At 35.9% G+C, this 15,402-nt stretch overlaps 1 protein-coding gene across 12 annotated transcripts in view; it reads left to right on the top strand.

Moving 5' to 3' along the window:
- Nucleotides 1-15,402, top strand: part of GPHN (gephyrin) — a 537,169-nt gene that overhangs the window by 223,250 nt on the left and 298,517 nt on the right. For all 12 annotated transcript variants that reach the window (XM_061429172.1, XM_061429169.1, XM_061429176.1 and 9 more), the window contains one exon: nucleotides 14,851-14,943. In XM_061429172.1, the coding sequence (XP_061285156.1) occupies nucleotides 14,851-14,943 (93 nt within the window). Of the gene's footprint in view, nucleotides 1-14,850; nucleotides 14,944-15,402 lie in introns of those variants that run through there.

The raw sequence follows: 15,402 nt of genomic DNA on the forward strand, positions 1-15,402 counted from the left end.
AACTTTGTGAAGTTATTAGTAACCACTGAATTGTATACTTTAAATGTATGACTTTATGATATGTAAACTATATCTTGATAAAGCTCTTTTAAAAAAAAAAGATTATGAGTTCACACAAATGCACAGTTTTTTAAGTAAGACTAATCCATTGGATGGGCTAAATGGTGAGACGTGGAAAAGGACTGGTAAGTAATAATTTAATATAGATCTTAAGTGTGTATAATTAGTTTTAACATTCCTGGTCTTAATGTATTTGAAGCCGATCAGAATATACTGGGATCAGGAAATAAGAAGATAGCCAAGAAATACTAAATTATATAATCTGGATGCATATTCATCTTTAAACTGTTTGCTAAGTGATATATCATTACTGCCTGAATGTGTGAATATTCTGTGGCCTCCTCGAGCTGTTATATTTAATTTTTTGAAGGTTGTGGATACCCTGTCTCTCCAGAAAATCCTCATAGATATATACTTTTAGATATGATTTTATAAGAAATGTAAATCATGAGCCATGGTAGGAACATGGAGCTTTCCGCTAATGAAATAGCCTGAATTGGATAAAAGAATCAGGAGTTTTTCAGTAAGTTGATATAAAGAAGTAGTCACAGAGAGAGGAATAATGTAAGACAAGAAAAGAGCTCTGTGAAACCACATTAAACATGCATAAAAAACTGGGAATCTAGAGACCAGAGTTTTATTACTGCCATCTATCACTACTAATTGAACAAATCTTTCTGTAGAACAATGAAATACATTGGTAAAGCATATGAATAGAGGATAATAAATGGGAAGAGTACAAATAATGATAGGAAAAATAAAACCATATTTGAATAAACATCTATTTGCCTTCTTAGCATCCCAACTGTTCATTCTAATATTATTTCCATTGCTTCATTGAAGTATGGAAGGTATACTTTTTAGAAAAAATACAAAAAGTATAGAACACATAAAATAAAAACTATAGAGGTTTTAATTAATAATTCAAAGATTAGCTTCTCTGAAGCAAGCGTTTATATTGATGGTTTTCCATTGAGATTTGAGAATCTTAAGGCTGAACGTCAAAGATAATGCCATCATCCCCTTTTCTCTTAGAACTTGTAATATCTTTAATATGTAAACAAATCCATACATATATAGTTATTCCAAGTGTTCAATCTTGGAAACAGCATGTTTCAATATTTCTATTGCCTACATTGATAGTGGAGTTAGAATCTTATTAAACTTTGATCATTATCAGAGTAGTCATATAAATTTCTCTTAAAACTGATGTGATATCTATAAAATAGGATAAATATTCTTGCTGTTATCTCATGGAATAAATAGATTTTTTTCCTTACCCTGTTTAGTACTTTAGTCACGGGCTACAATATAGCCACTAGGTAGGTGCTGCTAAGTCACTTCAGTCGTGTCTGACTCTGTGCGATCCCATAGACGGCAGCCCACCAGGCTCCCCTGTCCCTGGGATTCTCCAGGCAAGAACACTGGAGTGGGTTGCCATTTCCTTCTCCAGTGCATGAAAGTGAAAAGTGAAAGTGAAGTCGCTCAGTCGTGTCCAACTCAGCAACCCCATGGACTGCAGCCTACCAGGCTCCTCCATCCATGGGATTTTCCAGGCAAGAGTACTGGAGTGGGTCGCCATTGCCTTCTCCTGTGACTGGAATGCAAAAGTAGGAAATCAGGAGATACCTGGAGTAACAAGCAAGTTTGGCTTTAGAGTACAAAATGAAGCAGGTACAGGCTAACAGACTTTTGCCAAGAGAACACACTGGTCATAGCAAACACCCTCTTCCAACAACACAAGAGAAGACTGTACACATAGACATCACCATATGGTCAATACCAAAATCAGATTGATTATGTTCTTTGCAGCCGAGTATGGAGAAGCTCTATGTATCAGCAAAAGCAAGACTGGGAGCTGACTGTGGCTCACATCATGAACTCTCTGTTGCCAAATTCAGACTTAAATTGAAGAAAGTAGGGAAAACCACTGGATCATTCAGGTATGACCTAAATCAAATCCCTATGATTACACAGTGAAAGTGAGAAATAGATTCAAGGGATTAGATCTGATGGACAGAGTGCCTGATGAATTACGGACAGAGGTTCGTCGTGACATTGTACAAGAGGCCATGATCAAAACCATCCCCAAGAAAAAGAAATGCAAAAAGGCAAAATGGTGGTTTCTGAGGAAGCCTTGCAAATAGCTGAGAAAAGAAGAGAAATGGAGGACAAAGGAGAAAAGAAAATATATATCCATCTGAATGCAGAGTTCCAAAGAATAGCAAGGAGAGAAAAGAAAGCCTTCCTAAGAGATCAATGCAAAGAAATAGAGGAAAACAATAGAATGGGAAAGACTAGAGATTGCTTTAAGAAAATTAGAGATACCAAGGGAACATTTCATGCAAAGATGGGTACAGTAAAGGACAGAAATGGTATGGGCCTAACAGAAGCAGAAGATACTAAGAAGAAGTGGCAAGAATATACAGAAGAACTATACATAAAAGATAGTAATGACTTAGATAACCATAAGTGTGATCACTTATGTAGAGCCAGTCATCCTGGAGTATGAAGTGAAGTGGGCCTTAAGAAGCATCACTATGAACAAAGCTGGTGGAGGTGATGGGATTCCAGCTGAGCTATTTAAAATCCTGAAAGATGATTCTGTGCAAGTGCTGCACACAATACATCATCAAATTTGGAAAGCTCAGCAATGGCCACAGGACTGGAAAAGGTCAGTTTTCATTCCAATCCCAAAGAAGGGCAATGCTAAAGAATATTCAAACTACTGCATAATTGCACTCATTTCACATGCTAGCAAAGTAATGCTGAAAATTCTCCAAGCTGGATAAGAAGCATATATGAACCAAGAACTTCCAGATGTTCAAGCTGAATTTAGAAAAGGCAGAGGAACCAGAGATCAAATGGCCAATATCTGTTGGATCATAGAAAAAGCAAGAGAATTCCAGAAAATCATCTACTTCTTCATTGACTACACTGAAGCCTTTGGGTGGATCACAACGAACTGGAAAATTCTTTAAGAGATGGGAACATCAGACCACCTTACCTGCCTCTTGTGAAACCTGTATGCAGGTCAAGAGCAACAGTTAGAACCATACATGGAATAACAGGCTGGTTCAAAATTGGGAAAGGAGTACATCAAGCCTGTATATTGTTATCCTGCTTATTTAACTTCTTTGCAGAGTACATCATGTGAAATGCCAGCTGGATGAAGCACAAGCTGGAATCAAAATTGCCGGGTGAAATATCAATTACCTCAGATATGCAGATAACCCTTATGGCAGAAAGCAAAGAGGCACTAAAGAGCCTCTTGAAACTGAAAGAGAAGAGTGAAAAAGCTGGCTTAAAACTCAACATTCAAAAAACTAACATCATGGCATTCGGTCCCGTTACTTCATGGCAAATGGGTAGGGAAACAATGGAAACAGTGAGAGACTTTATTTTCTTGAACTCCAAAATCCCTGCAGATGGTGACTGCAGCCATGAGATTAAAAGACATGTACTCCTTGGAAGAAAAGCTATGACCAACTTAGCATATTAAAAAGCAGAGATATTACTTTGCCAACAAAGGTCCATCTGAAATTCAAAGCTATGGTTTTTCCAGTGGTCATATATGGATGTGAGAGCTGGACCATAAAGAAGGCTGAGCGCTGAAGAACTGATGATTTTAAACTGTGGTGTTGGAGAAGGCTCTTGAGAGTCCATTGAACTGCATGGAGATCAAACCAGTCAGTTCTAAAGGAAATCAGTCCTGAATATTCATTGGAAGGACTGATGCTGAAGCTGAAGCTGCAATAATTTGGCCACCTGATGTGAAGACTAACTCATTAGAAAAGACCCTGATTCTGGGAAGTTTTTGAAGGCAGGAGAAGGGACGACAGAGGATGAGATGGCGTCACCGACTCAATGGACACGAGTTTGAGCAGGCGCCTGAAGATAATGAAGCACAGGAAAGCTCAGCATGCTGCAGTCCATGGGGTCACAAAGAGTCAGACATGACCGAGCAACTGAACAATAACAAAATGTATCTATAGTATTAATAGAAAAGGAATGATAGTATCAGTAATGCACACACACAGACACAAATTGAGCAGAACTCCAGTACTGTAGCTGCGTGTTCTACAGGTGAATGTTGTTTCTCAGTTATTTTTAATAACCTTGGGGACCCAGTACACTAATGTGATATAAGGTCCTCAGTCCTGTTTTCAAAGCCATTTTAGTTTTGATTGAAATATACTGAATACCGAATACTCCGTCTGTTGGTGGCATATCTGTTTTGTTTTGACACTGGGCAGAGTAATCCTAGAATCAATCCTAAGAGAAATTTTGAGGGAGACTTTTGTGGTTTTTTTTCCATACTTCAGCCATTCTCTTCTCCTAGGTAGCAAATATTTGACTGATTGGAGAAAGCCTGTAATTGCATTTCTTATATTAGGTTGATTCCTAAGGATTCCTATTGAAGTCATCTTGAGATAATATGTTTGATTTACTATTATTTAGTTTTAATTATTTCATTGTCCTTTCTGAGGTCCATTCAGTCTTAGGAAAAGCGTTCCGTTGGCAGAATCATCTGCCATTTATTCAGGTCACCTATTAAGATCAATGAAGAGTACAAATATGCATAAGATATGGCTCTTAAACTCAGTTAAGGCCTTAGGGAAAATAGGAGAAATAGGTCAAAAGACTTCTTTCTTAAATCCACTTAGGTCCATAAATCATTTGATTATTCTCTTTTACTATTTATCTTCCTTTTAAAAAATGTCACTTCAATGTTTGACCTATAAGAGTTCGTGCTACAAAGATTACCATGAACCCTGAACTCTACTTAGATCTTCTAAGGTGATTAATGTTGTGGAAAAACTCCATACATAGACAGTGTAACTCGGACAAAAATAATAGCTTTGAAAAATAACAAAAAATAATCACTTCTTCAGCCCTTACTATGCCAAGTGCTTAACTTGCGTCAGTGTGATTCCATTTTTAGGAGCAAATACTTGCTATTCTCTGAAGCGACTCAGGTTACTAATTTCTCATCATAATACAGTGTTCTGCACTATGGTGATGATTGCAGAATGTGGACCCAAGTTACCCTCATTCAGAACCATACACTGGAGATACCCAAGCTCAAATTAATTACACTTGAATAATTTGGCACATGATGTGGTTGCATCTTCTCATTTATGTTTCTTTCATCAGTGAGAGGATTAACATACTGTTATCTCATTAAAGTTGGGAAAATCATGTTGATAAAAGACATTTAACAAAGTGCAAGAAAATGATTATCATAAATAATAGTAAGCCGCTTTCCATAGCAATTTAATACAGTCACTGCTGCTGCTGCTGCTAAGTCGCTTCAGTCGTGTCCGACTCTGTGCGACCCCATAGACAGAAGCCCACCAGGCTTCCCCGTCCCTGGGATTCTCTAGGCAAGAACACTGGAGTGGACCGCCATTTCCTTCTCCAGTGCTTGAAAAGGAAAAGTGAAAGTGAAGTCACTCAGTCGTGTCCGACTCTTAGCGACCCCATGGACTGCAGCCTACCAGGCTCTGCCGTCCATGGGATTATCTTATATTAATATCAACAATGGTTAGAACTGTAATCATTTGCATTCTTTAACATGTCTTTATAAGTAGTACATACAGTATTTGAAAACAATAGTATTTGGTATCTAAATGAATAGAAATAGACTGAAATTGGTCCAGGAGTTAAGAATTAGATGACTTGAATAAAAGAACAACCCTCACTTTCTTGTGAGCAAAAGATAAAATTAGCCTGAAATGGCACCTGGGTTGACTTTTTTTGTGGGTGTATGAAAAGAACAAGTTATAATTTAAAGTACAACAAAATATTAGTTTTCATACCTATGCAAATGAAAAACAGGAATGTATGAAAAATAATGGATGAATACGCCTTGGATAAAGTCACCTGCTTGCTTTTTATCTCTACACCCCCCCACCCAAATATCCCAGGAACTTATACTTCTCATTTTAATCACTTGCTGTGCTGTTGCTATTGTTTGCATTTACTTTTTTAAAAACTTGGTGAAAGCTTCAGCTATCTTAACAGATATTTAGAAAATATGTTATTTTCTTCGATGAAGAAAAGTTACTTACAAAAGGTTTTAGGGAAATATATTTTAGAATATTAACTTTAAAATGGTTTGAAGTAGATGAGAAAGCCAAAAATGACCAGAGAAAGAGATATTAAGTCCAGATAATACATACATACAGATAAGAAGATATTGTGTGTGTTAGTCGCTCAGTAGTGTCTGACTCTTTGCAACCCCATGGATTGTAGCTTGCCAGGCTCCTCTGTCCATAGAATTCTCCAGGCAAGAATACTGGAGTATTCCTCCTGACGTAAGGATCAAACTCAGCTCTCCCTCATTGCAGGCAGATTCTTTACCCTCTGAGCCACCAGGGAAGGTGATACTAATATACACATAATGGGAGAATCGGCTTGGAAAAATAAATGAGAAGTTATAGTAATTCAGAAAACAATTTGCGGAAAAAAAACATGAAAGAATATCTTAGGAAAAATTTCTTACAGTATTAAGACATGCTTAAGATACTTGGATAATTAAAATTGTTCACATTAAGCTCTTTGGTAATGGAAATGATACTGTATCACTTATATAAACTAGTAACTGCATACCTTAAAAAAAATCTAGGAAACAAAATTTTAACCCATTTAAAACTTTTCTATTTGAAGAGTTTTAGTGGGTTTTGAACCCATTTGTTAATATTTTAAAAGTAATATCTTCCAGTTACTTTGTAGAAAGAACTAATATCTTAAAAATTAGAAACTTATTAATCCATTTCAAAAATGTATTGCATTTTGATGGATGAGATTGAAAATAAATGTTGTGTGATGATTTAGTAAGTACTTCTTCCATTTCCCTCTACTTATCTTTTAAAATGATATTTTACTTTTTAATTATTATATCACAAAATATCAAACCAAGATTTTCTAATTTTCTAAAATAATGAATATTTAAGCACATTGCTTTCACAAAAAATTAGTGAGAAGAATACTTTGCACATTTTATTAGTACAGTAAAATGAAAAAATTTTAAATGTTGTATCCTCTTTATCTCATTTTTAAACATTTCTATTTAAGTGTGATATGCTAAATGCTTTCATCCAGTAATATGAAAATAACATTCAGCAGTTGTTTACTGATAGAGATGCATGATCAAACTTTTGAAGATCACTGTCAGAGATGAGACAATTGAACATGTAAGTTTTAGTAAACTATGAAAGGTGCTTCCCAAAGGAATGAGTAGGAACACACATGGGGAACAGATTGCCTGGAGCAATTAGAGGAGACCTTACTGAGATGACCCTAAAACTGTGTCTCATTATGCACAGATAGGAATTTTTTAGTTGGTTATTTCATAGCTATTTAATAAACTGAAGAAAAATATGACATTTCTCAAATGTTTTATATTGGTGAGGTCTGCTTAATTCAGTGATTCATGTTTCCATTGGTAAATGTAGAGAAAAGAAGAAAATCTATTATCTTAGATTTAGATCTAGTTAAGTATGCGACTTCAGGTGGATGTAGAGAATGGTGGCTTGTCAAATGTGTTTCCTCTTCTATTACTGTCCTATTTTTCTCTTTACTGGGATTTTTGCTCTTGGGCAAGAGAGAAATATTTCAAAACTTTTGTGGAGTGATGTTTTCATCCTAATTATGAAGAAAATGTTATATATTTAAAAATATATAATACTTGGAAAAAGTTTTCTTAACATGGGCATCCCTCTTTCATAGCACTCACCATGATAAATTGATGTACATTATATTAATTAGTTCATACTTCTGAGCTCTTTGATATCAAGGACATTTTTTATGCCCCCTTTTTGCCCCATACCTACATTTTCCTGGCCTATGCTAGGCATTGGATTGTTTCTCAAAGTGAATGATTAAACGATACAGTCACTTTCTTGAGACCTTATGCCAATTTATTTATATGTAACTCAGGTCAAGTCCACTTAAGGGTGTATAAACTTATGATTAGTAAGTTATAAATTGGAAATAGCCAGAGAAAGAGAATGATGCAAAGATGCTAATTATGAAAGTAATTTTATTGTTACATTAAAAACAACCACAAAACTTTATTGTTGCATTAAAAACCACCACAAAATCTTGTGACTTAGGACAACAATAACTTATTAATTCTAATGAATCTGTGGATTTGCCTGGTTCATGTAGTGTATCATCTTCTCTTACCTGGAATCACTCATATGGCTGAAATAATTAATCAGCTCACCTGTGGCTAGAGAATCTAAGATGGTCTCACTTAGGTTTCTAGGTCCTTACTGCTCTCTGTTCTGCTAGGCCTTTCTCTCCACAATATCTCTGACCTTTCCATTATTTAGCCTGGACTTCTGGTCATGGTAATAGAAATTTACCAAAGAGTGAAGGCAGAAACTGTGAAGTCCTTTTAGACATCAGGCTTCAGAATTCACACATCATGACTTCTGCCCCATTCTGTTGACCAAGGTCACAAGTCCAGCCGAGGTGCAAACCTCGGAAAAATAGATTCCACCTCTTGATAGGAGGACCTATAAAGAATATATGGTCATATTTAATCTTTCACAATAGCATATGAAGTGTTGTTGAGTATAAAATTTGTTTCTGAGCTGGCTAAAAGTGAAAGTGTTAAGTGCTCAGTCGTGTCTGACTTTTTGTGACCCCATGGACAGTAGCCCACCAGGCTCCTCTGTCCATGAAATTTCCCAGGCAGGAATACTGGAGTGGAGGCCATTTCCTACTCCAAGGGATCTTCCCAATCCAGGGATCCAACCCTGGTCTTCTGAATTACTTTGGAATGTTTAAATGTAATGATTAGCATTACATTTTTTGTAATGCTATCATCTGAGCTACCAGGGAAGCCCTGAAATGGTTAAAAATGAGGGGAAAATGAGACAATAAAGTACTAGCTATCAGAATGGCGAACTAATACCAGAAGAGTCCATTTTCCCCCCAATTTTATTGAGATATAATTGTCATACAGCACTGTATAAATTTAAAGTGTACAGCATAATATGACACATATTTATCATGAAACTATTACCACAATGAGTTTAGTGAATAGATACATTAAAGAAATAGAAAAAAATTTGCCTTGTGATAAGAAATCTTATGATTTACAGCTTTAATATATAATGTATAGCAGTGTTTGTTATAGTTATGTTGTGCATTTTATCTCTAGTATTTATTTTATGCCTAGAAACTTGTATCTTTTGACCACTTTCATCCAGTTCCCCTTCTAACCACCTCTTGCCTTTGTTAACCACAAATCTGATCTCTTTTTCTTTAAGTTTGTTTGATTTTGATGTATAATTGACCTACAACTCTATGTTAGTTCCTGATACACAACAGAAAATTCAATTTTAAAACTCTCTTTAATTTTTAAAAATACATGCAAATTATGAATTCCAAAAATACAAAAAATTAAAGTGGGAGTAAAAAATAAAATGCACGTCAAAATTCTAATTACCCAGAAATAACCATTATTAAGATTAATTATAAAAAATCCTGAAATCTTTGTCTGCCTGTATTATAGATCAAAGAATGGATGGATGAATGCTTAATTGAGTAAAAGATATAGCTATATGAATTTACAGTAATTCTCTAAAGCTAATACAAAATAGCATTTTATTTCATGTAAACAGAGGCAAAAGAAAGTATATTGAAAAGGCATATTACTAGAGATATTATTTGCTAAACTGAGATCTCTAAAGTTAAAAAATAAATAAGAAAATCATTAATAGCTTACAGTCATAGTTTTAACTTTTTAAACCTTAGACAAAGTTGAAAGATAAGGATGTTAGCACTGTTATATTTCCTTTTAACTACCTTCTACATGCCTTCAAATTTCTGTTTATTATATGGTTATCAAAAACAAAAACAAACCTTCTTGAACAACACCCAGTCCTCAATATGAGCTTATTTCATAAACCATTGCTATGACAAACCTAGAGACTATATCAGATCTGGACAGACTTGCACAAAGAAAAGTAGAGGAAGTGAGGAACCAGAGACTACATACCATCTTTGTTGGAATTGCCTTTTTTTCTCTGTGAGATTTTACTAAATGTCCAGTAATAGAGTTTTTGTACCTAAATAACAGTTTAATTTACCGTTATGTGAGGATATCATTAGGTTTCATACCATCCATGGGGTTTTTCAGGCAAAGATACTGGAGTGGGTTGCCATTTCCTTCTCCATTGGACCATGTTTTGTCAGAACTCATTATTACCCATCTGTCTTGGGTAACCCTTCATGGCGTGGCCAAGAGCTTCATTGAGTCATGCAAGCCCATTTACCACAACAAAGCTGTGATCCATGAAGGGGTATGAAACACCAGAGCCTTTGACTGTGTGGATCACTGTAGAAAATTCTTAGAGAGTACCAGACAACCCTACCTGTCTCCTGAGAAACCTACATGTGGGTCAAGAAGCAACAGTTAGAACCAGACATGAAAAAATGGACTGGTTCCAAATTGGGAAAGGAGTGCAACAAGGATTTATATTGTCACCTTGCTGTTTAACTTATATGCAGAGTACATCATGTGAAATGCCAGGCTGAATGAATCACAAACTGGAATCAAGATTTCTGGGAGAAATATCAACAAACTCAAATATGCAGATAATATCACTCTAATGGCCAAATGTGAAGAGAAACTAAAGAGTCTCTTGATGAGGGTGAAAGAGGAGAGTGAACAAGCTGGCTTGAAGCTCAACATTCAAAAAACCAAGATCATGGCATCTGGTCCCATCACTTCATGGCAAATAGAAGAGGAAAAAAATGGAAGCAGTGACAGATGCTCCAAAATTACTGTGTACAGTGGACAGTGACTGCAGCCATGAAATTAAAAGATGCTTGCTCCTTGGAAGAAAAGCTATGACAAACCTAGAGAGTGTATTATAAAGCAGAGACCACTTTTTCGACAAAGGTCTGTATAGACAAAGCTGTGGTTTTTCCAGTAATCATGTAAGGAGTGAGTTGGTCCATAATGAAGGCTGAGTGCCGAAGAATTGATGCTTTTGAACTGTGGTGCTGGAGAAGACTCTTGAGAGTCCTGCGGACTACAAGGAGATCAAACCAGTCAGTCCTTAAGGAAATCAACCCTGAATATTCACTGGAAGGATTGATGCTGAAGCCAACACTGCAGTACTTTGGCCATCTGATGTGAAGAGCTGGCTAGTGGAAATGACCCTGATGTTGGGAAAGATTGGAAAGTCAAAGTGAAATTTGTTTAGTCATGTCTGACTCTTTGCAACCCATGGACTATGGAGTTCTCCAGGCCAGAATACTGGAGTGGGTATCCTTTCCCTTTTCCAGGGAATCTTCCCACCCCAGGGATCAAACCCAGGTCTCCTGCATCGCAGGCGTATTCTTTACCAGTGAGCCTCTAGGGAAGCCGATGTTGGGAAAGATTGGAGGCAAAAGGAAAACGGGGTGGCAGAGGATGAGATGGTTAGATGGTATTACCGACTCAGTGAACAGGAATTTGAACAAATTGCAGGAGAGAGTGGAGAACAGAGGAGCCTGCATGCTACGGTTCATGGAGTCACAAAAAGCTGGACACCACTTAGTGACTGAACAATAGATTACCCAGATTCAGATTAGTTACCTGATTCAGTGTGCATTTGTTCCTGGAACATTCAAACTGATCACAGAGATTTCACAGCTCATTTCATTTGTTTCTCTCAGCAGGGCTGCTTTTAAGATGAAAAAAATCATTTCTTTCAATTTACATCTCTCTTGATTTGAAGTTACTAGTGAGAATTTTTATGATTTTGATCGCCCTTATGACGTTTGGGAGCACGAATAGAATTAGGAGTCTCAGCCTGTTTGTCTCAAACACATTTTATTTCTGTCATTAACCACAACTTTTGAGATTTATAACATAGAGCTATATGTTTTTTCCCATGTGATCATTGCTGGTGGAAGTTTTTTTCCTCTAGTTTTTACTCTTTTTGTTCATTCTTGTTAGATATGGAGAGGCAGAAATTCTTTGATGCAACTCGATTCTACTATGCTAACCTGTAAGTTCAAGGCAGTAAGTTTTTAAAGAAACACATTTCACGTAATGGAAAATAATCATTAAAAATAGAAAATGCCTTCAGCTTCAATTTTGCAGCAGCTGCAGAGGAATTTTTCATAATGATGGTTAATGTAGAAATCCTCAATGACTTTCTACCTGGTAGTAGCCAAATATTAAAGTATATTTCAAAATGAAAGGTATCTTTTAGGTGCCGAGAAAAATGTGATGAGATAAATCGCTTTTAGGTGATCTAACGTGATAGAAGAAGATTCATGATCTTCTGAGTAGTACATGGTTAGAAAGCATGGTTTAGTCCAGTTTAATGTGCAAATAGCATTTCGAGGAGTATTTCTACAAATTCAGGTCTTAAATCAGTAGGTCTTGGATGGGATCTGCGATTCTATATTACTAGCAAGCTCTCAGTGAAACAGGTGATACTTTTAGTAGCAAAATTCTTCACAACTGCAGACTCAGAGCAACTCTAACTAATCCCTTTAGGCCAGGGATTATAGCTTATTCATCTTTGCAAACCTGTTATCTCATGAAGTGCCTGAATAAAAGTATGCCCTGAAATATTCTCTTGTTAAATAAATGAATTGATATGATAAATAAATAAATCACTACTAGATGCCTGGAATATTCGTATTCTCTGTTAATGATTGACAAGGAATCCTTCTGTTTTGGAGACTAGTTGCATGAATGATAAGATTGCTGCTGCTGCTGCTAAGTGGCTTCAGTCCTGTCCGACTCTGTGCTACCCCATAGACGGCAGCCCACCAGGCTCCCCCGTCCCTGGGATTCTCCAGGCAAAAACACTGGAGTGGGTTGCCATTTTCTTCTCCAGTGCATGAAAGTGAAAAGTGATAGTGAAGTTGCTCACTCGTGTCCGACTCTTCGCGAGCCACGGACTGCAGCCTACCAGGCTCCTCAGTCCATGGGATTTTCCAAGCAAGAGTACTGGAGTGCTAGTTTCTCTTAAAAAGTCCAAAGTCCTAATAAAATTTTTGTTTAGTTGAAACTGTTGTACATCACACAGCTACTTTGGACAACAAAATATTACTTTTCAAATATTTGAACATATTCTTAACTGGTTCTCAATTTTGGTTATGCACTGGAATGATGTGTATTTTTGCTTTTCTAATTCTTAAATATACACTTTTATTTATGAAAGTACTACATAATCACCTTTATTACAATAACCATTGATAATTTGTGTGTGAGCTTTCCTCAGAACAAAATTATAACTATATTCGGGGTGTGAGTGAGAATAGGAAAAAAATCATTTAAAAATCTTGAATTGTCCTTCTGAATAATTATCCTGCATTTTGGGTTACCAATGAATTTGAGAACTGAGAACATTGTATTTTACATAAAGTATCAGCCTTACTTATTTACATATATATATATATATATATATATATATGTATGTATGTATACCAGCCTGTTAGGGCTTCCCTAGTGGCTCAGACAGTAAAGAATCTGCCTGCAATGTAGGAAACTCGGCTTTGATCCCTGAGGCAGGAAGATTCCCTGGAGAAGAGAATGGCTACCCACTCCAGTATTCTTGCCTGGAGAATTCCATGGACAGAGGTCCCTGGGTGTTGCAGTCCATGGGGTCGGAGAGTCGGACACGACTGAGCGACTAACACTTTATCAGCCTGTTACTGGTGTTTCACATCTGATTATCAACACATAAATGATATAATTGTATTACTACATTTTGGACCTGGATTGTATAAAGGAAATGAAACAGTAAAATACCAAAGCAAGTATTTAATTACAATTTAAATGAGCAGTTCATAGTTAAAATGTAGGATGGATGAATAGAACTAGCAACAGAAAGAGAGATTCTCTGTAGCAGAAATCCTTGTCCTATTCTTTACAAAATTAACCAGGTAACTTTGAGTAAATTATTTAACTACATTGCACTTCAGTTGTCTTATCTGTAACTCCAAGAGTCAAATCTACCAAGGTCTCTACCAACTGCAAAATTTTGTGGTATGTAACACTAATCTCAACTAAGTGTCATAGTGTTGGTGTGGGGAAAAAAGTAACTTTAAGCAATCATTTATTCCTACACCTTTCCTTTAGGGCAACTATGTAAAATAAATTCTCAAAAATGTAAAACTTTCTTGAACAACTTGAAACTAACCAAAAGAAAAAAAAATATTGAGTCAATCACAGGCAGAATATAGAGGAACATGTTTTGATGGTCCAACAGATGTAAGTTTAAATTCTAAATATTTCCCCTTCTAGTTTGTGAGCCCATGAGCAAGTACATTTCTTGATCTCTCTGAGTTCATTAATTAAAAAAAAAAATGAATGCATCTGTTTCCTTAAATGTAAAATAGAAGTATGAATATTTACCTGACACGATTGCTATACTTATTAAATAGTGAGATCATTTAATTAACACACAGTGCTCAATTTTTTTAACCCAAATATATTTTGAATGGCTGAAAATATCTTCAGACATCCTATTTAAAGGCATAATGAGCATTAATTATAAAATATTTATGCTGTTCACTGTGTTTCATTTACTTTCAAGAATTCGATGATTGCATCTTCATTTTCTATGATCAATAAAATAAATACCCCAAACTGCAGTGTCTTTTGATTAATAGTGGGACTGTTCCATGAATTGTGCTTCAGATTTTTCTCATGAGTGTTGAATCTGTTTCCTCACTGAATACAAAGTATTCTAGTATGTGGATGTTTTGAGTAGGCAAGCAAACCCTTCTGCATGTGACAATATTATCATTTTCTTTCAGGAAACCCTGATAGATTGGTGTGATGAAAAGGAACTTAATTTGATATTAACAACTGGAGGAACAGGGTTTGCACCACGAGATGTCACTCCAGAGGTGAGATAGTATATACTTTTCTGATATTCAAGAAGTAGACTATTCTTGTGATTTTTAATCCTTTTAATTTTTTTGTATGATTTTTGTAATTTTGCTAGACATAAACAACTTCTGTGGTTCTAAGAATGTGAACATTTTGCAGTGGTTGAATATTTACACTTTTTAGAAAAAGTTTCTTGACTTCTTTTCTTTTGACTTAAACTAGATATTATCTAAAATGAGGAAGATTGAATTGGCCCAGAAGGTAATCTTGCATTTGCTCAGTGGTCTGTGGTATCGGCTGAATTTCAGGCATATATTGCCAAAGGAAGTGATAGAAGAACTCTGACTCAGCATGGCATCTGGTCTGATGTGCTGTGTTAATGTAATTCAAAATGTATTTGATTCCTTTTTTCTTTAGATACCCTTGTCATTGGTCTCAGGTAGAATGACTCTAATAGCATAGTTAGACCAATTTTA

Source organism: Bos javanicus, chromosome 10, assembly GCF_032452875.1.
Source record: "Bos javanicus breed banteng chromosome 10, ARS-OSU_banteng_1.0, whole genome shotgun sequence".
Lineage (NCBI taxonomy): Eukaryota > Metazoa > Chordata > Mammalia > Artiodactyla > Bovidae > Bos > Bos javanicus.